We start from the raw sequence: 27,092 nt of genomic DNA, 5'->3' as shown, positions 1-27,092 counted from the left end.
CTTTGAAGACTGCATGACAGTGCGAGTATGTGTTGTAGTTCCTCTTCCTTCTTATACATACTTCAGTCAATTAAGGTGTCAGTCTGAGTCACTTACAAATGTTATCTGATATTCTAAATTTAAAAAGTGCCTCAGACTTTTTGCCTAAATAATGGATCCTAGATAATGTTCATCTTCCTTATTCTCTACAATTTAGCTCTATTTATCTCTGCCCATTCTATAAGATCTGATATGGCTGGTGTGCTCCATATCCCATTAATGAAACAATCTCATCATGTGGGGTCCATGAAGCATGCTTTCTCTGTCGAAACACTTGACACATGCAATGTTTTTTGGTCCCTCTACCTTGTGAGCCTTTAGAAAGGTCCCAGAGACCAAAAAACATGACACGATAAAATCAATGATCTTTTTTATCTGGTTATTGCTGAGTCAGCTAAGTCCACGAAAATAAACTTGCACTATTACAGACTGGTGGCAATAAAAAATTCTTTCAACGTTTGTACATTAACTAATCATATTCTACAATTTGACTCTGCATGATGCATAAATATATTACTGAAGGAATGACTTCAAAACAATTTTATTTATTTATTTAGAAATGCATTTGCTGGCCATCTCGTTTCAAAGCGACTCTGGGCAGCTTACAATGTAAAAAAAAATACTTTCTATGATCCATGTGGCTAGTCTCATTTAGGTTTTACTCCATTTTTAATTGTTTAGGAATCTGTGTAAGACAGCCTGCACTCATATATAAAATGATATGTTCCTATGAGATTTTCCCAATTTTAATGGAAATTTATAGTCTTACTTGTCTTTGAAGATTTCAGCTTCTCTGCTATCTCAGAGAGCTCTCTCTCAGCTGCATGTAGTTTTGCAACCTATAGATAAGATACCCATGGTAAGTCAGACCTCAGTACTGATTTGCTTTATCTTTTTTTTCAAAACTCATTTTTATGTTGTTCTTCCCCAGAGTTAAATCTTTCTTCCCATACATTTCTTCTTTTTACTATCTGTATTCATTTTTACTCTGCTGTCCTGTTTTCTCTTGTTTTTACTATACATTTTTATAATTACTGTAAATCATTTTGAGATATTCAAAATAAGCTGTATGAAAATAGCTTTTATAAATACATAAAATAAGTCAGGAAAATATGCATCTATGATGCTATCATATTATTTTCATTCAATAGTGATGAAACCTTTTTGCTCTGATGTATAAGGCAAACTAAAACCTTCTTTTGGTTTTAGTTTAATAAGGCATTTTTTTTTGTAATTTCGTTAGTAATTCTGTTTTTGTCTCTCAAATTTCATGACAATATGGTTTTAGGTGTCTTAATTCCGTAGCATGTCAAGATACTTCAAAGCATGAATGTTATTTGAATAAAATAATTTTATATAATCATATATTCAAACTATCTTAAGTTACACAACTTTTCTTAAGAAAAAAAATCATCTAATGTAGCCACAATCCTAGGCATGAATGGTATTTAAATAAAATAATTTTATACTATCATTTCTTTTTTTAACAGCAAGTCTAACAAAGCTGAATGGATCACTGGCTTAATTTGCTCTTACCAATGAATCATGTGTTTCTGGTTTTTCATCTATCTTTCCAGCTTTCTTCATTCTATTGAGTCGTTTCTGTTCAATAACTCCTGTCCGATCAAGGAATATGTCATCATCACTATCGTAGAAGTCTTCTTCTTCCCAATTCTTTGCTTTTCTTTTCCGGGACACTAGGGGAAAAGTGTTTATATTTTTATTTACTTATCAAATTTCTACATTGCCTATCTCACCTGCATAATTCTGGATGGTTTACAAATAATCCACAGATATATTTGCAAATAAAATACTGACAAAAGAAACAAAATACAAATAAATGAAGGCTAATAATCCACACATAGATTTCATACATTTTTTTTAAAAAAAGCATGTCATATAAGATCACATATTTGTGATGAAAATAACAAATATAAGCAATATATATGAGGATTGAATGACTCTAATGTTGTAACTTGCCAAAAGATGGCAGTGCTGATATACTTGAAGCTCTAACATAGTGATTCCTGAACATTTTGTCAGCACACCTTTTTGTGTAAACTTAATGTACACACCTCCCCTAAATACCCAAACAACAAAATGTATAGAAATGAACAATCAAAACAATACAATAAAACTTTGAGTCAGGAGGATTGTAACAATGTACAACTAAACAGTTCTTCACATCTTCCCTAAATTCTGTCTATAAATTGTCAAGGTAGCTACACTTCAGTTTGGGAAACCACGTTCCAACATGTTGTCTGAGATCTGTTCTTCCACTTCAGTGAGCTGTAAGTTGGTATGAGGAAAGGCTGTGTTGCTATTGTTTGTGAAATGGAAGCTTGCAGTCAGTACTTGTCACTATGCATTGATTACTTTCTGACTGCTGAAGGAATTCTTCTAAATGAAATTCACTACAGAACACATATTTAAGGCGAAGGTTATGTTAATAATATGAGTCACCCAAGAGGCAAACACTTGTCAGGATCTGGCTGAAGAAACAAAGCTTTAAGAAGCTTGTCCTTTGGCTTCCTGTCTGGCTTCCGGCGCCGCCAGACGGTCCTCCATGACCGCCGCCCCGTTGCCTGTAAAAGAGCCGCCTTTACATCTGAAAGGCGGCTTGAAAAACTCCATTTCCTGATGGAAATGTGAGTCTGAGCGGGCGGGGGTGGGTAGAGCCATCTGCGAAGTCCCCAGAGTCTTTTTTTAACTCTTGGGGACGAGCAGGTTCGAGCTCCCTATTGTCTCTCGCTGCTGCTCCGGGTATCGGGTGCACTCTGCTTTTTTTTTTTGCAGAGCTAGGCGCTGGAACCGGATTAACTAACGAACCTAACAGATGGACTTATTAAAAAAGATGAGACTTGGACTTGGGACCCTAAATCGCAAGTATCCTTAATGAACTTACAAGCATTTTAAAGTGAAAGAGAAAAAAAAAAAGCTTTAAAATGGCCGCTGAGGCTTGGGAAGTAGAAGAAAGCTGAAAGTAAGAGTCCTTCCATAACAGATACAAAGTAGCGGAATATATAGTGCTGGCTACAATTTGAAAGAAAAATAGTTATTTTAAGTTCCTCTCTTCTTGGAGATTTGTACTTGATCTTGTTTGGGGGGTAAAAAAGAAGAGTTTGTTGGAAGGATGGCGTTACTAATTAAATCTGATAGACAAGAAGGGGGGGTGCTCCCCCACTCACAACTGTTTGAACAAGCTCTGAGCCTACAGACTCTGCAGAATGGTTCTAATTTAAAAGAATTTATTCAGGAGGAAATGGCAAAATATTATGAGACTGTGAACCAGAAATTTGAAAATTTAAGGCAGGAAATTAAAGAAATGATACAACTAAAGTATGACAATTTGCAACAAAAGATTATAACAGTGACTAATGGTTTTTCAGAAATTGTTATAAAGTTGGATACAAATATTAAATTGCTAGAGTCTAAAATGGAGAAAATTGATAATCTGGACAACAAAATATTAAGAATTGAAAAGGACTTAATAAATATTCGAGATAATAGCTCAGAACTAAAGTCTAAAGAGGAAGCTGGTCACGAGACTTATAATGCAGAAGATATAAAGCAAGGAATTGAAAGAGAGGTTGTAATGCTGCAATACAGGATTACAGAATTTGCGATCAGAATCAGAGGCTTACAGGAAAATAACGGTGATGATTTAAGAAAAACATCTGCTCAAGTTTTGGCTGGGATCTTAAAGGTTCATCCTGAGGAGGTATTCAGTAAAATTAATAAGGCTTATAGAGTGAATTCCTGGATTGCAAAGCAAAGGCAACTGCCTAGAGATGTGGTGATTTATTTTACAGATAAAGAGATAAGAAATGATATTGTGCAAAAATCCTTTAATTCTACTTTACAACTGAATGGGAGAAAAATTTGGATATATAAGGAATTGCCGCCTAAGATGGTAAGAGATAGAAAGAAATTTGGACTCTTGTTGTCTGAGTTAAGAAGACAAAATATTTTATTCAGATGGGATGTCCCAGTGGGTATAATACTGAGATATAAAGGAGTAAGATATCAGTTAAATACTGTTGAAAAAGCGGAAGAATTTTATCATAAGGTACTTAAAAAGCAAAATCAACGAGACAGAAATTCAAGAAAAGCAGAAGGAGATGGAGACAATGAAGAAACAACAAGTTAAAGAGGTCTCCACAGATGAGCCGCTTTTGGATTCTCTTTCAGAGGTCTCAGCTGGATTATTTAATATAAGAGAGGCGGTTCCGGACCTTAATGCAATGATTTGTCAAGCCACAAACCAGCATGGAAGTCATTCAGTTGATATACAATTTACAGAACCAGAAAGATCTCAGCCACAAAAGCAAACCCAACAGGATCAAGTTATACATCAGCAAAACCAAATAGGTGATACACAACCTACAGAAAGGAATTTAGGATGGAGATCCAACCCACAAAAAGTCAAGAAAAGAAGAAGTAGGTCTCACAAATATAAAAACTTTTAAACTAAACAACAGCGCAATGCCAGCTACTTATGAGAGGACTGAATATACGAAAAGATAATTGGCAAAGTATTGGTTTATTTTATCCTGAGGATAGGGCAGATCTCTGCAGTGCTGAATTATTTTGGGATGTGAAAAAGGCCTTAAATCGAATGGTTGGAAATATCTTGTTTGTTTTTTGTTTTTGGATTTCCGGATTAATATATTACGTGTATGCTGAGTTATATGGCAAGAGATCTACTGGATTGGGGCACGCAGAAGATCTGGTTGTTACCCTATTATGATGGCTGGAACTAATAATCTGGATAAAAGACACCTCCATAAACATTATATGGAATATAATTATAAAGTCACTCGGGTGGTTGTCGGGTTTTTTTTTTTCTTTCTTTCTTCCAATATGAAGATACTTGTTACTGATGGGGGCAGATGGTAATTGTAGATACTGAAAATATTGCTGGAATAAGGATGCGATGTTACCCTAACATGGGCGATGGAGTTTATCATCCAGTTGAAAGATATTACAGAAGATGCTATATGGATTACAAGCTTAAAGTTTTTTTTTGTTTTAGGATTTTATTTACATAAGGGAATATTTTTCTAGGGGAGTGGGCAGAAGAATAAAGATATTAAGAATAATTATGGTAATTTTGTAGGAAAGTGGGTGGAGATAGGTTAGGTTATGTATTGTTTAGTTTAAAGAAAAGGGATATTATGTTTAGATGTGAATATATGTAATGAAGGGGGGGAAGGAAATGGGTAGTTGAACTGAACAAGTGTTAAATTAGGATTTATTGAATAGCCTTAGAGTGGAAGTATGCTTTGAAATGTTATATCGTATGGGGGGTAGTAAAAGGGCAGATCACGAGCAGAAATTGTTAAATTGGGAGATATAATAATATTATTATGTTAAATCAGGAGTTATTAGACATTGTTATAATAGAATCTCACTTTGAAATGCATATTATAGTACAGTATAAGGGGGGTATGATAATTTTATTAGAAAGAAAGGGTCAGTATATGGAGATGGAGTAAGTGGATAGTAAAGCATGATATAATCTGTTATGAATTTGGGTTTTATTATGAAGAAGTCAAAGGGGAAGGGGGGGTGAGGGGGGTTAGGGAGGAGGGGGGGAAAAGGGGGGAAAATTTGTATTTGAAAAACTTTTTCAATAAAAAAAAAAAAAGAAGCTTGTCCTTTGCCAGCAAATGTGGTTATTATATGAAGAAGTAAAATATTTACAGGGAACAAAAGAGCTGATTCAAGGATTATTTTCCTATTTCATTTATTACAATATCCGTATTTAAACTGTAGTTATTGATACACAAGGCTTATTTTTCAATCAACCCTTGTTTAGACCTCCTTATCAAATAGTAAGATAAAAAATCTTTTTAAACAATGACTACATTCAGACTGATGATATTATGTCCACAAGAAAACAACGAAGCTCAAAGAGCACCAAGGATTCCACAGTAAACTACATTTAGCCATACTGCAAGTATGATAGGCATACATTTATAAACATTCTTGATAACAATACTGCTGCATGAAGATTTCTGCTGAGAAAAAAATCTGGCCACATAACTTACCTGCCTCTTGTCTCAACACACCCCTAGCATCCAATATTCTGCAGGCTTCCAATGAACACTGGATCATTGCTTCTTTTTTCTTCCCTGAATGAATAGCTTCTGCAACAAGCTGTTTTCCTGAGGCATCATCTATAGGCAGCCTATCCAATTTAATGGGGTGAAAGTATAAAGCAAAATCAACAGTTCAGTCAATTCCTCTGATTTATTTTTTAAATCAAACATTTTAAAATTGGCTTAAGCAAAGTGTTTTCCTGTTATTTTAAAGGCAAGGTGTTTAGTTATTTCAAATTAGTTTTCCATTCTAGATATAATAGTAAAAATCTCAGTGGCACAGATGTAATAGACAAACAAACAAACAAAAAAAAAAGGCAATGCCCCCCCCACTAACCAACACCAGCCAGAAAATAAACAAACAAAATAAACTATCAACCCCCACACCTGCAAAAAAATAAATAAATCCATTTTAGATATCAATCCATATCTGGAAATAAGTGACATAAAATCTTTTGAAGCCTGTCTAATTGAATGAATATACACAAAATTGTTGCATAACACATACATACTTCACCCTACAAAGCCAGGTGCCTGTTCCATGAGAATCAAATTCATACTCCAATTCTTCACCTAAATAAAAAGGGAAAGGGGAATCAAATTATTGGTTTTAAAAGACAGCTTTTTAATATTTATATTAATCAATATTTTATTACTGTTGTAAACTTAATTTAATTAAATGGATTAAACCATATTGGAACTTCCAAATTGACTGAAACATTAATCATTTGAAGTCTTTTAGTAGTTAGCTGGTTGTTAAATGTCACTAGCTCTGCATACAATTTCATCTGAAATGAATTGCTATGTTTAATTTGGACGTACATTCATACAATTTGTTAGTCAATCAGCTGCATCATTTCTTGAAAACCATAAACCTGGTTACTATTAAATGTCCTAAAACAATCTCATTAGACACCTGCAATACATTTCATAATAATTGCTTCTAAAAAGAAGTTAGTAACAGTAAGTGCATATAGGTGTGGCCAGGCTGTTATTTAACTCCACTGTTAAACAGTGGAAACAATTTATTTCTCAGGTTAGTTTAAAAAAAAAAAACAATTTGGGGATTAAAAATTTAGCAGCCTTATTTCTCTTCATGTAGGAGGAGGGAAGGCTTCCAACAGAGGTTGGATAGTAAGTTGTCTGAAATGCTTTAGCAGATCTTGCACTAAGCAATAGGGCTGGATCAGATGACCTGTAAGGTCCTTTCTGATTCTACGAGTCTACTAGCCTGCAGAGATTCAACATATGTTGCTGGTTTGGTAGTTATTGTGTTTTAATGGCATAAAATGATATTTAAATATGTTGTAAATTAAATAGGCAGTCTCAAAATGGCAGAAATAAGTTATTCTTTTGAACACTAGAAACAAACAAATGCATTGGGTATTTTTGGCTAGCACCTTGTCAACTGTCCCATTTGCAACATTCAACAAAAGAAACCTCTGGCTCTTAGGATGACCAAAAGTAGCTTTATTGAAAGATCCATCTAGGCAAAGCAGAAGCAAAGTCAGTTCTGGGATTTTCCCACTATGGAGTCGAGTCAAGTTTGACACACCTTCTCTATCAAAAAACCCTTGCAATGCCTTTTTGGGATCTTTCAAATAAAAGGCTTCTTGATCCTCTTGAAACTCAATAGCAATTGGATTTTCTTCACCCTCTTCTTCCTCTGCATCTTCCCCTGAAAAATAAATGCAGGTAGAATTAGGCATCATAGATGACTCACAAGGTAATAAGAACATTAAACTTTGACTTAACCTAGCATGGCTAGAATTCTATTCTCACAGTTGCCAGTCAGATGCTTATGAGAAATCAAAGATGAGACATGTTTTACTAGATACTAGAGCATTTGTCTTCATGCTCTTCATAAATTTTCAGAAACATATTGCTTGCAATTCAGGAGAAATTATAGCCATGATAGGTAACAATTGCAACCTTTTATTTCATACATTTATCTAGTCCCATGTTGATATTATATCCAAATTCCAAATGTTAAATATGTGTGTTGTAAAGTAGTACTTTTATTCCCATCATATAACTACGTTTAAGGCTACATTGTTCCAGGACAAGAAAGGGGAAGAAAAACTTTTTCCAGGTTAACTTTTCTTTGACCATGTGTGAATCATGTTACTTGATATTTTTCATGGGCTGAATGTTGTAATGTATTAGTCATAGAAAAGTGAACTAGCTACTGTTTTCAGCATCTAAAAGTTTTTGTTCTAAAAGGTTTTCATCCTAAAAGGTTTTTTTCTTAAAGTATTGATCAGTAATATTTTTGCACAATATTATGCACAGACTGACCGCATTATAACATTGACAATTTTGTTATAGATTCATTTTCTTAATAATTCCTTACATAGAACCTGATTTATTATGCAGTTCTTTTTTCCAACTATGGAAAAAATAATATTATCATCCAGCTGCTTTTCATAACGCTGAGAACATTTTCTTATGGGTCATCAGATATTAGGAGTTTTTGCTTTAATGTGTGAAAGCAACTGCATTCACAGAACCTTATTTGCCACTTTATTGCCCAACTTTAGTTCTTTTAATTTGGAGAGATTGCCTTCTCTTCTCCTTGTTGTAGCCATCTAAATTATTTATTGATATATGTGCATTTCATCACTCACTTCAAATATAATTCATTTAGATAATTAAAAAGTACTAATTCTATTACAAGGGTTTGAATGATCCCACTGTTGAAATTACCTCACAGTGAGATCATCTTTTATTCCTAGTCTCTTCTTTCCTTTAGTTAATTAATGAGGCATTTATAAAGAACCTTTTCTCTTAGCACATTACTGGTTACTTTGTTTATGAGTACATGGGCTCCTATAGTACTTTTTATACTGTAAAACCTCTCCAGAAGAACATAGAAAACCAGTATTTTTATTATGAGTTTAAAAAAAAACACTTTTCACTCTTATACTGGATTTAATGGACAGGCACAATATCAGTTTCAGATTCCCCAAAATTTTGCCATTACAAATTGAATGATCCATCATCATGGGGCTCTAGAGAAGAGAATTTACAATATCAGATTCAGATTCCCCCAAATTTTGTCATTACAAATTGAATGATCCATCACCATGGGGCTCTAGAGAAGAGAATTTACTTGAAGGACAGATGACTCAAGTATTTGACACAGTAAAGTTTTAGAAAAACATTTCAAATAAATTCAGTCACATAAATTTATAAATATTTGAACATAATGAATTTATCAAAGTAAATCTATTTTAGGAAAATACATCTCTTTATAGTAGATTTTTGTTACAATAATAATTTATATTTGGGAGATAAGATGATATAATTTTAGCTTATATATATCAAACCTGATATATAACTAAGCAAATTTATCTATCTCAAATGGATCATTTTCTTGTTAGCATGGTTTCTACAGACCATCCAATAAAATCCATTATAAGCCTTGATAAAGAAACTTGTTACTTATTTGACTGCATATAATCTAGGCTATGCTCAATTTACATCTGATATGATTTTGATAATTTTTAATGTTAAATAGATTTAATTTGAACTAAAAAACTTTTTGCTTTAGAGGATGATTTAGAATATTGTGAAATATAAAGATGACAACAAACCACAGATATAAATGTGGATTCTCTGAATCCACTTGCACTTGCTCATACATGCCTAGATACATTTCCCTAGAATTAAATATAATGCATGTATCTAGACATTTTCTCTTAGCACATTACTGACAAACACGGGGTATATTAGATTATTCCAGTCACAACATTTCATACAAATAATTTGTAAAAATCTTCAAGTAGAATATAGCTGAGGAAAGTAGTAAATAGGGCTCAAGTTAGAAGCAAATTGCATCTGCAAAGCGACACAGCAAATCAATGCAAAACAAGTTCCACAAAAACATATCATTGAAGATTCTAGCAACAAAATATTATAATCTTACCCATTCCCCAGGAACAGCTGAAATTACTCCGACTATTTTCACTTTTCTTTATTTCAATTTCCTTATGTTCCTCATCAGAATCATCACCCAGCATAGTTTTTTCTAACTTGGCCTGTTGCTGCTTACGCAGTTCTTTCAGTTGTGTTACAGTCAGTTCCGATTCTGGCTCTTGATCCTCCTCTGGGCCCTGGGGATTAAAGTTATGAACTTAAAAACTATATGCCAAGAATTAAGTCCAATTAAATTAATTGTGTCTTACCTTTCAGTGATTATATACAAAATCTGGGCAAGATAACACCAGAAAAATCAGCATCTTACTTATTCTAATCACATTCATGCTAAAGCTACCAGACATTTTCTTAAGGCAGTAAAGACAAATGTGGTTGCAATACTGGAAAAAGTCTGATGCAAGTTGCAAATGAGAATAATGAAAAAATAAAAATAAAAACTATCAAAAGAGCTTTGTAATATGCAAATAGCATATTCAATCAGCATATTTATTCTAACATTAAAAATGTAATCTTTCCATATTTTCTATCTGCTTTTTGACATTGTTCACGAGACAATTTTGTATTGTTTAAACTGTATATTTATGTAAGACTCTGATCTCCCCCAAAATAAAAAATAAGTGAAATATAAAATAATTAAAAATAATAAACTGATAAATTAAAAAGAAAACAAAAACTCAAAGGGCAGATTGGATGGACCACTAGGTCTTTTTCTGCCATCATGTTTCTATTTTCTTTAAAAAAATATGCAATAATGAAAAAACTATCTAGCCCTTTCTCATGTTTAATACAAATCTTCAAGGAAAATAGGCAGGCACTCTTCAAAATATAAAATCTATTGTAATATACTGTAATATACTGAACATACTGTACTATATACATACTGTATTGTATATAATATGTATGTATGTATAATATGTACTGTATGTACAACAGCTGACAATATACACACGCACTTTGGTATGTCTTATTTTGCTCGTTTTTCCTATTGTCTCAAATACTATAAAAAGTCAGTCTGGTAGGCACCAGTCTAGAAAGCAAGAGACTCTGAATTCTTGTCCTGCCTTAAGCACAAAGCCAATTGTGTGACGTGGACCAGTCATTCTCTCTCAGTCCTAGCAAGCAGTCATTGGCAAACCAAAATATTTTGCCACGAAAACTGTAGGAGCTTGTCTAGAGAGTTGCCAGGAGTCAATACTGACTTGAAGGCACCAAAACAAAACAAAAGCAAAAACTAACCCCTCCTCCCCAAAGCAAAAAACATCTATATTACATCCCAGTATCGGGCATGGATAGAATCAAGTGCCAGATACCTTATTACCTTTGGAAGCCACACATAGTAAAGCCAAAATAAACGTGGAAGAAAAAACGTAGCTGATATAAACAAAAAATGGCATACATTTAAAAATAATGTACAACATAACACGTGGAAATCTGCCTCTGAACTGCCTCTAGAATTAAAAAGAGTAGTTTAAAGGGATAAACTTAGAGACAGCTATCAAATCCTGGGCAACATTTCCACGGGATAACATCTCTCCCCCCCTTTTAATAAGGAGCAATATTTGAGTCACCTGCATACGGACTCCTTCACTCACCTGCAAGATGAAAAGGCGGCTGCTGCCCCCAAAACGCAAGACGTGACCCACTCGGACGCGACAGTAGGTGCGGGGAGGGACCCTCGCTTTGTTGAGGAAGGTGCCGTGGGCGCTGTCCAGGTCGTAGACATACAGGCCGGGTTCGGGGCTCTCCGACGCCAGGGGCTCTTCCCCTTCCGCGGAACCCCGTGGCGGCCGGCACTGAATCACGGCGTGGTGCCGCGACACGCACGGATGAGCCAAGGAGAGGTCGCAGCCCGGCGCGCGGCCTACCAGGAGCCGGCTCCGACCGGCGAGGCTAACGCGGTCAAGCACCGCGCCGCCTTTTACCGTCTCCAGGCTGTAGCCGGAGGAATCCTCTTCGGAGGGGCAACCTCCCCACGGCGGCTCCTGATACTCTGGAAGGACAGGGGGACAGGGGCCCACCTCAGGGCCGTGGGGGCGCTTAGGAGCCTCCCCCTCAGCTGTCTTACCTCGCGCGAGAGAAAGAGGCAACGGCGGGGGCAAAATCGGCTTCTTAAAATCCTCCGCCGCAATTCTCTCTTCTGTGGGAGCCGCCATTTTAGCAGGTCCGTTTCTCTAACGGGTCCCCCCAGGAAACTGCTTTCCTGGTGCTTCGGTTCCGGGAGAAGCGGCCCTTCTTGAAGGGGTGGGGCGCCTTCCAGGCTGCCGCGGAGGGAAAGCGGGTGAGCGGGAAGAAAAAGGGATGCGGCTGTGATTTTCAGGGCCAAACGCTGGGCGCTATTTAGTATTCATCCCCCCGCCCCCCCCCCCCCCCCCAAAAAGCATCACCAAGCTAGGCCTTGGGGGATTCCTGTGGCTGGGGACTTCCTGAATCCGGTTTGGTCGAGCATTGCGGTACTGAAAGTCTTTGGGACGGTAAGGCCGCGCGAAGAGACATTATTGCTAGGATTAAGTTGAGATGCGTTGAAATGTCAAACCTACACAATCGCATCCAATGGATGCCACCCTCCCTGCGGTTACTCACAAAGGAAACGGGGAGAATTTGGAAGCGAGGCAGCCATGCGAGCTTCTTTTTTTTCGGGATGAAGTCCCGTGCACCAACTTTTCTCCAATCCGATGCGCCCATCGGGTACGTGCGGATATTCCCATTTACAGAAACCCTGGCTGCTAGAGGGCCGCAGGTTGAAGAACGTTTGTAGGCAAAACTAGTTCTGCACTATAAATTTGACCATACGTATTCAGTCCAATGGTGTTCAGTGGCCTTTACCTCCAGAGGAGTGTGGATAGCATTTTAGTCAAGCATGTCAGCCCTAAAATCAGCCCAAGATCAACTAGATCAGTGGTTCTCAACCTGTGGGTTGGGACCCCTTTGGGGGTCGAATGACCCTTTCACAGGGGTCGCCTAAGACCATCGGAAAACACATATTTTCAATGGTTTTAGGAATAATTTTATTGTTGGGGGTCACCACAACATGAGGAACTGTATTAAGGGGTCACAGCATCAGGAAGGTTAAGAGACACTGAACTAGATGATCTTCATCTAAGATCAGACCAAGAATTCATATTGAGTCTACAACTACGTCTATTAAGTTTGGCTATAGTAACAGAAACTTGTGTTTTTGCTTTTGTTTTACCACCTTTCTCTTTTAGATTATGCCAATTAAGAAGGTGTCTGAGTTATTTCTGCATTCCTCCTTCATTGTTTGGGCTTATACAGTGTTTTTCTTCTCATTGCTTTGGTAATGGATCTTAGGCAACTTTAAGAGATAGAGGTGTCTGGGATAGAAATGCTTGAATCTACAATATGTGGAGAGTTAATCAAGGCTAAAAACAATCATATGCTTAGAACCCAGTCATAAATGTGAACAACAAGAACAAAATATTTCCACTGTTGATAAATTGTTTTGTCTATTTACAGGACATGGAACTTATATGATACTGCCGATCTCACTTTCAGAGTGACTCTGGCTGGTGTATAGTTAAAAGGATAAAAACATGAAATATAAAAACGTTTAATGAGCATAGATCTCATGTAATAAAAATAAGCAGAATAACTATTTGACTATATATCATAAGCACCAATACTTTACTTGCTAGAAATAGATTTATCTTACAGATAGTCCTCGACTTACAACCATTCATTTAGCAATTGTTCAACGTTACAATGACACTGAAAAAACCCAATTTACCAAGCTTCACATGTATGTCTTTATATCATCCTTTGGATCATGTGATTAATATTTGGGCGCTTGGCAATTGGCATGTATTTATGATGATTGCAGCATCCTGGAGTCATGTGATCTTCCCAGCCACCACTTAATAACTGCAGTGATTTGTTTAACAACCATGACAAAAAAGATTATAAAATTGGGCACAACTTACTTTATTAACCTCAATGTTTAGCAACAGAAAGACTGGTCCCAATTGTGGTTGTAAGTCGAGGACTACCTGTTCTTGCTGATCTAATATAAATGACAATGTGAATAAGTTCAAAATAAACTTGAAAGCTTTTTGTGTAGGTCGGTATTAAAAGGTCAAATCTATTTCCAATTTAGCTGGTGGCTTCATGGAGATATCCATGCAATTTTCTTGGCAGTAGTACAAAAATAGTATGTTATAACAGTATCTTCTACTACTACCTGAGCAATGGATATTCGTTATATAGCAACATTTCCTTGGTTGGCACCAACCAAAGTCCTATCCCTATACAGAACTTTAAAAATGTATTTACTTCATGAATAAATCTAAGATAGAAAGCTAGAGATGTTCTGTTTTCTTCATTCTGAAGTTTATAATTCATTCCTCAGAATTCCTATTCGGTGTAATTATGAATAGCACTTCAGGACAAACCAAGGCTTCTGCTTGGCTTTTTGAAATTCCTCTAGCTTCTTTAGGATTATAAATTATAAATCCTAAAGTTGAACTACTAGTTAAGGCACCAGTCTGAAATCAGAAGATCATAAGTTCCAGTCCTGCCTTTGGTATGAAAGCTAGCTGGCTGACATTGGGCCAATCATTCACTCTCAACCCAACCCACCTCATAGGGTTGTTATTGTGGGGAAAATAGGAGATGGAAGGTGTGTTGGATATGTTCGCCACCTTATTTGTAAAAATAATAAAGAGAGGATACAAATAAATTAAAAATAAATGATTTGCATAAAAAGAGGAAAAGGAAGGCTTGCTATACAAGATTCACTTTCTTTCACTGTTATTCATCCTACAAAAGTTGGAGATAATTCTGCAGCAAGAAGCTCCTTGAATAGAGACTACAAGCTATTGGTAGTTACATAATTATGGAGAAAATGGACTGATTCATGTGCTCTTTAAACATCTGATAGATGCTATTTTTTGAGCTTATTTGCTTTGGTTGCTGTTGAGATCTAACTTTCTTCTCAAATCTAAATTACAGGACTTAGATTATTTTCTGTCCATGTCTTGCTAATAAAGAACATGCAAAGTATGCTGTTTGGGAATGCGCTTTCCTGTGTTCATAGAATATTTTGTATTTAACAATAGTTAAAATTCATAATAAGGTGGTTGTTTTGCTTCCAGAAGGGCAGACGTCACTATATTTGTGTCAGATTTCATGCTTTTAAAACAAGATGTACAATTTTAGACTTAAGGCTACTAATTGGGGAAAATGCAGTCTAATTCATAAAGGTGATATAAAGATTAGCATAATAAAAGTAATAAAGCACATTTAAAATTAAACATTAACAATGTTATGAAATGATGAATACATAACATGTCTTATGTCTAACATAGTAACGTTGTTCAGTAGTTTACTTGTGAATCTTTGGGATTAAGACATCAGTTTGCTTAGATTGTCTATTGGTAGCTCCTTCTTTACATTCTTACATAAGCTCTTACTTTTATAATTAGTCATAGTATATATAGCTACCTGGTTTTCTGTCAATCTCTTTTAGGCTACATTTGATTTTTCCAACCATCAGGGTTTTCACCATTGATTTTTGCCTTCATAATATGTATGCAAAATATTTCAGCTTTAACTTCCAGTGAGCACTAGGAAGATTAAAAACAACTTTATATTTAATTTTGTTAATTTTCTTAGAGAAGGTAAAAAGATACCCACCTCCTTCAAAGTAATGACATGGGGAAAATCATTTTCTTATCATCTAAATGTGGTAATTATTCCTCATAGCATCTTCTTCATCCCATTTAAGATTTCACAATGCCTTTTCTTCTGAACTTTCCACCCCCTGCTGTTATGTTTATGGGTACATTATGCAATCTTGGAGTCTCTTTTTCCATTTTCTAAGAATAGAAGATATTTTATGAATGCCAAAGGGACAAATTTCTGTTGGAATGTTTGTTAAAAAGTGTGGTAACTTTGAATATTAGTTGCTTGGAAGTCGTTTTTTGCCTAGTGAATGTTACTCTTTTGTAATATCTGAATAAAACTTCTCTCTCTTTACTTTTCCGGTAAATTAGTTTTTCTCCTTGCAATACAGTTGCCCTTTAACTTTGCCCAATCTCCATCTGTTTCTTTTCTTCTTCGTTGCTGTTTTTGCTGGAAGGAAGGAGATTGTGTTTCTCTGTGTGTGTGCTACCTGCATGTGGGTTTGCACAAAAGTGGATTTTCTATGTGAGAAAAAGTAGTTGGAATATCCAATGCTGGATGAATTAATTTTATAAAGAAGATACCTAATTTTAATCAGCAGTTAATATAATTCATATAATCAATTACATTGTATAATTTTGAGGCATGGCTTCTTACAAATATACATACAGACATGAATATATGTACATGCACATGTGCTACATATCTGCATTTGTAGGATGGACATATGGAGCAATCTCCAGGATTAGTTTTAGTTGGTGTGACAATTTTAGGATTGACAAGGTGGACAAATGTGTTATGACATATAACTTTTTTTCTGTGTTTATATTTTTATCACCTCTTTTGTATTAGAATTGGATCATCTTGAAATCTTCAACAACAACATTAACAACAAAATTTCCCTCCCCCCTCACTAAATATAGTAGTGAGATGTTTCTTTATCTTTTGCACCAAAGACTCAGATAAAAACCCCTACGGCTATAGTTCCTTCAAAAATATAAAAGGCAACAATTACTTTGTTTTGTCTTTAGGTTTGATATAAACTCATGGATCTTTTGTGAGACAGAAACCATAACCCTTTTTGCCAATTTCTTTTTTTTTTCTTCCCCTCTAGGGATACTAAGAAAGTTACTTCTTAAAGAAGATGTTGCTAAGTTAATTTAAATTGACTGTATTACTCAATGAACCCTTCAGCTGCAATGGGAACTCAATAGTACATTTTTAGATTCCCTGCTACCCACAATTTGCCAAATCAAAAAAATTAACTTTTCACAAGGATACCACAGAGTCAATCTTCGTCATAGGACAATTACTTTGTTATCTGAAATATTACCTGAATATATTCTATTTGGTCCACCAGTGGAAAAGATGCTCCGCTACTGGGGTGAGATCCCTGTTTCCTCCAGTCAGACCAACCGCAGTTCTTTTGACTTGCTTCAGCGGGAGTTCCGTACTGTAGAGGTCCAGGATCCTCCATTGCATCAGCCTTCAGCTAACAAGTCTAAGCCCACAACCACGCTTGATAGTCCTTCAGAGCCCTGTAGCCTCACCATTCATACAGTCCAGCTAATCCAACATAACAGGAGGTTGCGTAGTCTCATTGCCACGGCTCAGTCTCAGAACCAACAGCAACTGGAGGGTATCAAAATGGAAGGAAATGAGCCTTTGCCAACTTGCCCTGGGTCCCCACCTCTCCCTGATGACTTGCTTACTTTGGATAGTAAAACACCCAAGATGCCATTCCAGTTGAGGCACAGTGATCCAGAAAGTGACTTTTACAGGTATGTTGTGAGATCTTTGGTATAGTGACCATTGGATTAGGCTGTACTAAATTGAAGTTTACATTCCACTGTGCTCTATATCATTTCCTCTTCCATTTCCATTATCTTAATTTTAAACAAGTCTTTTCTTGTGAAATGATCCCCTGCTGGATTCTGGTCCATTAAGTAAATCTGCAAAAATTCAGAATTGACCTATTTGTTCGTTATAGGTGCGGGGGCTTTTGCTGTAAGGATATAGTCCATTTTTGTAATCACTTTTATATGTTTAATTGTAATCTTTGGTAGTCATTCAGAAATAACTAGCCTTTATAAAATGGAATATCAAGAACTAAGCATGGCAGGTTTGGGACACCACTGTTTTAAATCCCTGCCCAGAATCCCATTTCTGTTTAATGTCCTGGGGTCTTAGGTTGTAATGGATTAATCACATCTTGTGTTGTGTTCTGTCCCATATTCAGTAGCAATCTGCCAATGAACTGCTACCTCATATTTTTTTTGAACCAGCACAGCAAATTGTATATGTATTCTGAGACTGCTGGAGTCTCAGAATACAGTATTGGAACTAGTGAAAAATGCCTGGCTGTCACTGATGGCAATATTTAAGGGTGGCACCTGCTGCAAATTTCTGTTTCAAAGAAAAAGGAAAAGGTAATTAGGAAAGGAATTGGTACTGCTAGATCAAAATCAGAAAAGGTAGAGAACAAGCTTTTCTATTTTTGAATACTGGATGCTAGGCAATCTTGTTTATAATTTACTAGCATCATTCTTTGTTTTATCTGGAAGGGATTTTGTATCAGGAAATGGATTTTTGTTACACTTCAGTGACTCAAAAATACAACCCAGCAGATGTAACGTTTTATAAAATAGAAGCAATTGTAAGAAAGCCATCTTTGTTTTCCTGGACCTGTTTTCAAACTATCATTTATCTTTGAAGAGGCCAATAGGTTCAGTCTATGATTTTATTTGAGTGGACCTCAGCTTTTTCTGCACCTGTCAAATCAGCCCATCATTCCTTCATCATCATGCGCTTATTAAATGGGGAATAGACCATTGGAATCAGCTACTTAAAGTTGCTTTGTGATAGAGTTTCATATCACTTCCTCTGAGAATGTTTAATGGATAGTGATGGGAAAAAAAATGATCCATTTTGTAATGTCTGAAATGTCACTAATGCTAAGCCATGTTTGGTTTATTTAGCTTATCAGATGTGTGGTTGTTTTGGAAATATATAAGCTCTCTCTCAGCCAGAAAAGAATAGGGGGATGCTAATATCCTACTATTCAGAGCTGTCTGCAGCATGATGAATACCAACTTGATAGAACATGAGTTGCACAGAAAAGGCATCAAGTGCAGTTCTGGTATGATTGCAAAAATATCCCATTTAAATCTCAAGAGATATTCCTCAATTTGCTTGAGTCTGATGCCTTCCAGATGTGTTGGAGGATACTAACCAAGGGTGAAGGACGCTGTATCCAATACCTATGGGAGGCACTAAGTTAGGCAAGGCAGATTTATGCTATATTGAGCTTGATGGATTTATGTTGCAACTTTATATTTTACTATTATAATTCCATATGGTAGTTTTGTTAACCAGGTTTTGGGGATCTGAATAGGGAAATTAGATTTGTCAGTTCTCTGTATGTTATTAGATTGTCAAAAATTTTAAAAATATAAAATGTACTTCACAGAACTGAAATTTTTCCTTACTATAGTTAAGGTTAAATAGAAGCTGATTTCCAGAATATGATTTGTAAAAACTACAAGATCTTAGTCTTTAGTAGAATGGAGATTCTTTATAAGGTTCTGAAGTTATTTTCATGAATGTCCGTTTTAGGGAATCTTAATCTAATAGTTTTGACATACTGAAGTAAATTTGTTTTTAAAAATAAAAAAGGACAGTTATTGTTCATTTATAAGGATTATTGTATGAAACAGTGATTTTAGGCAATAATCCTTAAGGGAATTTTTTTTAAGGTGTATACATTACAGCTTCCAGGCTTAGCCTAATTTGAAGCTGATGTTAAAGCTGCTATCTCTAAATGTTTAGGATACAGTTGAAATGTTCAGCCTGTTTGATTTTAAACTTCTAAAATCAATTTGCTGTAGAAAAATTTGGATTAAATACTACAAATATTCATTATTTAACTTTAGCCATGTTGACTCTTTTACAGCACGGATAATTCATATTTTGTAATTAATATGAATATGTTGCTTTGAGCTAAAATCTAAAAAGTTACATATGATATTTTAAAGTAAACACTGTTAATTGATTTGTTTTTGCAATAGTATTGTTTTTATTGTATATTTTTATTTCAAAAAAATTAATTATGAAATCAGGAATATTTTTTTGTGTTTAAAGCTAAGTATTCCAAATTAACTAGGATGTTATACATGCTTCAAATATTTGTTCTGAACACATCAGCATGACTTCTGTCTTTCATTTTCATTGTTATTGTACATTATCCATCCCCGAGGGAGATACACCTGGTGGGACCCAGAAGGGCCTTCTCCGTGGTGGCTCCCTCTCTCTGGAACATCATTCCTCCAGAGATTAGAATGTTAATACTCTAATACTCTAATACTCTTCCGGAAAGTGCTGAAAACCTGGTTCTGCCAGCGGGCCTGGGGAACCCAGAGTGGGATGGAGCCCATTAAATGGCTTGTGTGATCTGCTGTCGTTGGGGCGGGGTGGTGATGGTGGGGGTGATTTTATTATATTATACTATATTAATTTATTTGATTCTTTTTATTCGTTTCATTGTTTTAAATGTGGTTTTATATTCTGTAAGCCGCCTTGAGTCGCCATGGGCGAATAGGCGGCAATATAAATTCAATAAATAAATAAATATTTCATTTTAGAGGCAAAGGAGAGCCAGTAATAGAATTGAGTTGGACCTCTTGCCGCCAGCTTCTTTATCAATCTATAGCTACCATTTTAGCTCATGCTGGCTTTGAATGTGCCCATGAAAGTGTTCTGGAGACTCTGACAGATATCGCTCATGAATACTGCTTGAAGTTCGCCAAACTGCTGCGTTGTGCTGTGGATAGAGAAGCTCGGCTTGGACAGACCCCTTTCCCAGATGTTATGGAACAAGTCTTCCACGAAGTGGGCATTGGCAGTGTGCTCTCTCTGCAGAGGTTTTGGCAACATCGAATTAAAGACTATCATAGCTATATGCTACAGGTGAGGAAAGACAAATGAACTGATATCAGAATAAACTTCTTTAAATATCCCAGCAATAACACCATCTTGTTCACATGAATTTTATTTGGTTCTTTTATAGTATACCCCTACATACTGTTTAGATATCTAAAATGTCCAATCCACTATATATGGAATGGAAAAAGAGAATTTGTATACTACTGTCCCCTTGCTCCCACAGTGCATCTTCCTCAAGTGGCTTCATGTAGATATTGATAAACATGAGATATGGATTTCTGTGTTGTTCTGGGGCTAAGCATATATCCCTATGCTACTGTCTGGAAACAATCTTGAAGAAGGCGTAGAACCATGTACTCCATTGTGCCACTTCTGACAGCAGTTCTCAGAGCAGACTTTAATAGTTTTCTATTCCTGAAGATTAAGTTACGCACTTTCAATTTTGACTTGATTAGGGAATGATTCAGCTATAACAATGCTTTCCAGAATAGTTGTTTTTGTGCCTTCAAGTCAGTTTTTGACAGTTTTGTTGACAAGATTTTTCAGAAATGGCTTACCCTGGCCTCCTTCCCAGGACTCAGAGAGAGTGACTGCCCCAAGGACATTCTGGGGCCTTGGGGGGGGGAGTGACAGCGAATGTAAACAGGATCTGTTAATTTTGGAGAACCCCATATTTTCTAACTAAAATATATTGGGCTAGCATGAAGTTGAGAACTGATTCTCCCAAAACAGCCCTGGTACAGACATTGAAATCCTTTGATATTATCCAAGACAATTTATTGTAAATTTAAAATGATGCATTTCTCAGGACAGCATAAGAATTTGGTGCATTTATGGGGTTTCCCCCCACTATTCATTTCAAATTGGGATTTTGTTAGAAGTGGTAAAATTTCTGCTTTCAGAATTTCCTATTATTTAGCAGTTATTTTCTAGATCGCTAAATCAAGTCAATAGATGAAAGCAGTGAGTTGGCTAGAGTTTGGTATAAGATGGGAGTCTATATAAATGTTTTAATGTATAAGTTCAGTCTGCACCTTATAAGCAGTTTATAACCCAAGGACTGTGAACTACTGCATCTTTGTTCTTTCCTGAATTATTTGCCCCTCTCTGCAAGAATCTCCATTATACAGGTAAAATTTAGATGCCTGGTGACTTACCACCCCAAGACTTGTGATTTCTGTTTTGGGATCTTAGCATATTTACACGTGTTTGGAGTTGAGAAGAAAAAAAGAACCATTTTGAAGACCCCCCCACCCCCCACGCCCACCCCAATGCTGCTTAGGTAACATCAGATCAAATCAAAAACATTTGACTTGACTCTCAAATATGATTCCAATAATGGAATTGTCACATACTGTCTGAATGTTACAAAAGAAACAAAATCATCAGCCAAGTTAGGCAACCTTTTCAAAGCCAGGACGTGCACTTTTAAAAATGAATTGTTTGGCCTTTAAAGGCTGGCGATTGTATGGCAATGGCATTGTGACATCAATGGAAAAGCAAGGCTGAATTTTCGGGACTTTTATTGTCTTTGGAATCGGAAGGCTTTTAAAAAGTAAATTATACATGCATAATTCAGTAGAATAAAAATATTTTTTGTGAGGTTAGCTATTGGACTGTGTTCAGTTTTTGGAAAAAAAATACATTTGAAAAATAACTATCTTATGTAGTTTTTTCTGACAGTGAATTCAGTGAAAAGGTATGTATCACGCCTGTCAGAACTGCATTTGTGCAATCAAGGAGCCAGGGATTAATTGCATCAAGATACAAATGATGTGGTTTGTATGCTCTGCTAAACCTGGTTTCCTTAATCAAGAATTGATAAACTCGAATTGGCTAGTCATGAACCATGGTATATAAATCACAAGGGCCAAGTTCCCATGAATACATATAACCCCAGAGAAACGAGCAACGTTATGGCTTAGTGTGCTGGGTGAACAAAAGCCTCTGCTTCTCTAGTTTATAAGATCCAAGCAAGTCAGACACAAAAAGAGTTGGAGGCTTGATCATGAAAACGAAATCTTCATGAGGGTTAATTTGTCACAGGCAGTAGCTGTATTGTACCTTCATGCAGCTAACAATTGATTACAATCAGGCTGTTCTTTCTTTTTCCATGACTTATCAACAGGTTAGCAAGCAACTCTCTGAGGAGTATGAAAAGCTTGTAAACCCTGAGAAGGCAACAGAAGATTTGAAACCTTTGAAAATCAAGGAAGAACCTGTTAGTGACATCACATTTCCTATGAGTGAGGAGCTGGAGGGGGATCTTGCATCTGGAGACCAGTCCTTGCCTGTTGGAGTCCTTGGAGCACAGAGTGAACGGTTTTCATCCAACATGGAAACTGAGGCCTCTCCGCAAACTTCTGGTACATATTATTTTATTTTTATTTATTTTTCTCAAGACTTATAACTTGCATTAATCGCAACTAATTCTACGTACTCGATGCTCGTAATTTATAGTAAAAAGAGGAAAACAATAAACACAATGGGAAAAATTCCTCACCTATCATACCATATCAAGGAACAAAAATCTACAATTCTATACAAAACTGAATAACTTTTTACCATAGGATGGGCTCAGTCATCATTCTCAAAGGCCTTATGAAACAGCCACATCTTAGTAGGTTTGTTAAACTACAACAGGATTGTGCCAGTTTAATATCAAAGAAGATGCTATTCTAGAGGAAGGGGTGGGCTACGGTGGTGAAGGCCTGACAACTCTGTTTTTTACAGATAAGTATTTCCAGTGTATGGAAATAGGGTTGAATTTTATCACGAAAATATACTTTATTTGTTTAAGTTGGGGTCATCTATCAGAATGATATCCAAATTCAAAACCTGAAGTTTTTGGGGTACTTTCACAAAATGGCTGCTATAGTAACACCACTAGTTATAAAGTATCAGTTGTCTTGTGCTTGCTATTGCCATCTCTACTTGGCCATCTAGCCAGATTGTCATATTCCTGCTTATTTTTGTACTTTGCATGAACAAATGGCAAGTCTTCAAAGGTCTAGGCTGCAGGCACTCCTTAATTGTATCTTTTAAGAAAGTTCATGGGTCCAATATGCAGCCTAGATGCCTCTTGAAAAATATGTATAATAGAAGCTGGTGCTTTGCTCTCTGGCATTTCAGCTTTTAATTTTTTGAGTAAAACTGAAATTGAAATACTTTTGTATTATATTAAAAAATGAGGTGTCCAAAATGAGGTGTTTGGGACTTTGATAACTCTGGGTTCCCCTGTTCTAGCTGAAGGTTGTGACTATATTGTGGTGCTGGTAGAAAGGAGATACTGGGATATCAATTTAGCAGTTTTATCATTTGTCACACTAGCTTGTCTATTAAGCCTTGAAATGTTATTTATTTTTGGAAGGTAAAGGCAAGGTTAGAGGACAAAGTCAATAATCACTTTTCTAATTAAAACAGCTAGGAAAAACAACCCTACAGCTCGACTGAAGGAAATTGCTAATGATATCTTTTGTGAACTGGCCCTTAAAATGTTAAATTCGCTTCTAGCTGAATTAAATTTCTAGTGTTAGATAAAGTTAGCTTGGAAATTGGATGTTAACAAATGCTATGTCTTTATAATTTTTTTAAGCCCTAAGGAGTTGTGATTTGGTTTTTAATGCTTGCTGGCTCAGAATACTTGCCATCTGTCCATTTCTTGTACTTATAAACAACACACTTTAAAATAACTACTTAGGCTGCATTAACACAGAAAATAAGCTGTAATATGATTTACAGACAGTCCTCGACTTAAAATCACAATTGAGCCCAAAATCTCTGTTCCTAAGAAGACAGTTGTTAAATTAGTTTCACCCTATTTTAAGACCTTTCTTGCCTTAACCATTAAGGAAATCACTGCAGTTGTTAAGTTAGTAACACAGTTGTTAAGTGAATCTGGCTTTCCAACTGACCTGCTTATTAGAAGGTTACAAAAGGTGATTCCAGGTCACTCAACTCATAAATACATGCCAGTTACCAAGTGCCCAAATTTTGATCATGTGACCATGGGGATGCTGCAATGGTTGTAAGTGTGAAAAATGATCATAGGTATTTGTACTTTCAGCCTAAGCGTTCAAATATACATTTAAGCATGCATGCAAATATGCGGAAAGATGTTACGTTCTATACTGTATGATGCAGAAGTGATGTCATCTTCTGTTTCCTTAGAAATGCATTGAAAGTTTTAATTTAACTCGGGATGTCTAAACCAGAGGTCCCCAACCCCTGTTCCAAACCAGGCCATGGGAAAAATGGGCAAGCACATGCATGTGAAGCTCCACTTGTGCAAGCGAAGGGTGCTTGCACTCGTGTGTGAAGCTCCAATTGCATGAATAGAGCATGGTGTGTGAGTGCCCTCCACTTTGTGTGCGAGTGCAACCTCCCTCTGCTTGCGTGCAAAGCTCCATTTGTGTGAGATGCTCTCACAAATGGAGCTGCCTGTGCCTGCACCTGCCACTCACCCGTCCCACCACACTGGGCTGGGCTGCCAAGGTGGAAAGGTTGGGGACTGCTGGTCTAAATCTTTACAGCTGTAAATGTCTGAGTTTGAATAGATTAGGAACAGATTTTCTTGGAGAGAATCCAGCTGTATGGTTGCTAAAGTTGACACTGAGTTTTCTAATTTACTCTGAGGAAATGGTGCAGCCAAGTATTCCTAGATCATTTGGGAGCAAATCACTCATTGCTTGATGCGAGTGTTTGATGTTAATATGAATATGATAATTAAATATCATTATCCAGTAGTAGATTAATGATTATTAAACGGGTAGGAATTCTTTTTTTCTTGATCCTTGTTTTCATTAGATGGCCCTTGTTATGGTTGCAAGTAATCCTCTGCATTCTACTATTTGGATACATTTATTTAGTATATTAAAGTGACACAACATATGCATGTGTTTTAGGACCATTAAGTGGGTTCTGAAGATTTTCAGTTTGGCATCTTTTACTGATTGATGAGAAAGCCTTTCCTTCCTCCTTCCCTCCATCGGTCTCTCTCTCTCTCCCTCTCCCCCTCCCTCTCCCTCCCTCCCTCTGCCAGGTGGTGAGGTGAACACTTCTCCCCTTTGGAACTTGGCCCCAGTAAAAATGGAACCACAAGAGAATGAAGAAGGCAATGTTCATGGGCACCACGGAGTCCTAGGTGGTGATGTATTTGAGGAGCCAATGTCAGGCATGAGTGAAGCTGGGATGCCACAGAGCCCAAATGGTTCTGAAAGCAGTTACGGTTCTCATTCCCCTGATAGTTTGATGGGCTCTTCACCAGTTTTCAACCAACGCAGCAAAAAGAAGATGAAGAAGATGTGAATTATAGCTGGGAAGTTCTGAGAATGTGAACTAATTCAGAAAATTTAAGACTGTTATCAAGAAAATGTTTTGAGTTGATGGATTTTGCATGTTGTGATTACTGTTCTACCTGAGAGACTTTCCACCAGCTGAAGGTCTAGATGGCTTTCAGTGGAGCAAACACCATACAGTAACATTGGTTTGGCCAAAAGAGAGAGGTGTAAGTGACTTTTGGTGAAAAAAGATTGACTCTAATTACCCATGGAATCTTGTAAACCAGTGTAGTTTCTGGTTAGTTGGATTTTAAGTAGCTTAAGCAATGGTGCAAATTGAATTACTGATAATAATTTAATAAATGTTGACAGTATCTTTAACTTGAAGAGTGGAAACTATGGAGGAGGCACGAGAACTGTATGACGTTGCAATGGAAATCCATAAATTCCATTTCACTTTTGTTACATATTATACTTTTCATTTTTGACTATGAATTTATATTTTGAAGAACAGGTTTTTAATACAGAATTTTTGTTCCAATATAATTACTATTACCGTTGGTTTTTGCTCAAATTCATGGCTGATACCTGCTTTTCCTTTTAATGAACCAATTCGCCATATTTAAAGCTAATAGAAACTGGTGAATTTTATGTATTTATGGTTTTTATGTTGTTTTATGTTTTTAATATTTTTATATTTTGTTGTATAGTATACAGATTGCTTTGGTCTATGATTGGTGTAGTAAACAAACTTTATGAACTATATGAAGCGCTTTTTTAAAAAAAATGTGCATAATTTTATTTTCTGTATGCTAGTCTAGAAGGCCAATTTACTCAGAACATTCATCCAGCTCTGCGTATAAATCTCCTATGACTGATTTCTTAATTTTTTTGTACTTGCACTCTGAATTGAACCTAAGTAGAGAGTAAATTTTGAAAGTCATGACATTTTCAAAACTGTGTTTTTAGTTAAGTTATTATATCATAATGTACTATTCCTTTAGACGTTTTTGTTTGTACTGTTGATGCGCAATGCTAAATATAGATGGACACTTTATTGATCTATGGAGGGTTTGTATGATACATGCTTGTTGATTTTTTTAACCTACTCTTGAACATAGTTTTTTAAAATAAATTTTCCCTTTTTTGATCA

At 36.1% G+C, this 27,092-nt stretch overlaps 2 protein-coding genes across 4 annotated transcripts in view; one reads left to right on the top strand and one right to left on the bottom strand.

Annotated features, from left to right (window-relative positions):
* SLC4A1AP (solute carrier family 4 member 1 adaptor protein) overlaps positions 1-12,317 on the bottom strand; it is a 24,738-nt gene extending 12,421 nt beyond the window's left edge. The window contains exons 1-7 of the mRNA XM_034428004.2: positions 11,675-12,317; positions 10,072-10,258; positions 7,699-7,821; positions 6,656-6,716; positions 6,093-6,232; positions 1,576-1,736; positions 809-878 (exon numbers count right to left, since the gene is read on the bottom strand). Coding sequence (XP_034283895.2) covers positions 809-878; positions 1,576-1,736; positions 6,093-6,232; positions 6,656-6,716; positions 7,699-7,821; positions 10,072-10,258; positions 11,675-12,235 — 1,303 coding nt within the window. The 5' untranslated portion in view covers positions 12,236-12,317. The remainder of the gene's footprint in view (positions 1-808; positions 879-1,575; positions 1,737-6,092; positions 6,233-6,655; positions 6,717-7,698; positions 7,822-10,071; positions 10,259-11,674) is intronic.
* On the top strand, positions 12,264-27,092 carry SUPT7L (SPT7 like, STAGA complex subunit gamma). 3 transcript variants are annotated; one of them, XM_087883106.1, is made up of 5 exons: positions 12,264-12,360; positions 16,834-17,500; positions 20,360-20,684; positions 22,789-23,026; positions 25,702-27,092. In XM_087883106.1, the coding sequence occupies exons 2-5, from the start codon at positions 17,088-17,090 to the stop codon at positions 25,965-25,967; spliced, it is 1,242 nt and encodes a 413-aa protein (XP_087739232.1). In that variant the 5' UTR covers positions 12,264-12,360; positions 16,834-17,087; the 3' UTR covers positions 25,968-27,092. The 3 variants fall into 3 exon arrangements, with proteins under 3 accessions (XP_087739232.1, XP_034283896.1, XP_034283897.1); XM_034428005.3 differs by having other exon boundaries at positions 12,277-12,553; XM_034428006.3 differs by lacking the exon at positions 12,264-12,360 and adding an exon at positions 12,527-12,767.

Source organism: Pantherophis guttatus, chromosome 1 (assembly GCF_059756535.1).
Source record: "Pantherophis guttatus breed Tessera chromosome 1, ASM5975653v1, whole genome shotgun sequence".
Taxonomy (NCBI): domain Eukaryota; kingdom Metazoa; phylum Chordata; class Lepidosauria; order Squamata; family Colubridae; genus Pantherophis; species Pantherophis guttatus.
The sequence above is the reverse complement of the archived record's forward strand: the minus strand, read 5'-3'. Positions and strand labels throughout refer to the sequence as shown.

What these genes read in the sequence shown, in the direction of transcription:
- SUPT7L (XM_087883106.1), top strand. Translation starts at nt 17,088, where the DNA reads ATGCTCCGCTACTGGGGTGAGATCCCTGTTTCCTCCAGTCAGACCAAC. An exon ending in CCAGAAAGTGACTTTTACAG is followed by an intron (nt 17,501 to 20,359) that starts GTATGTTGTGAG and finishes ATTTCATTTTAG; the next exon opens with AGGCAAAGGAGAGCCAGTAA. An exon ending in GGCCTCTCCGCAAACTTCTG is followed by an intron (nt 23,027 to 25,701) that starts GTACATATTATT and finishes TCCCTCTGCCAG; the next exon opens with GTGGTGAGGTGAACACTTCT.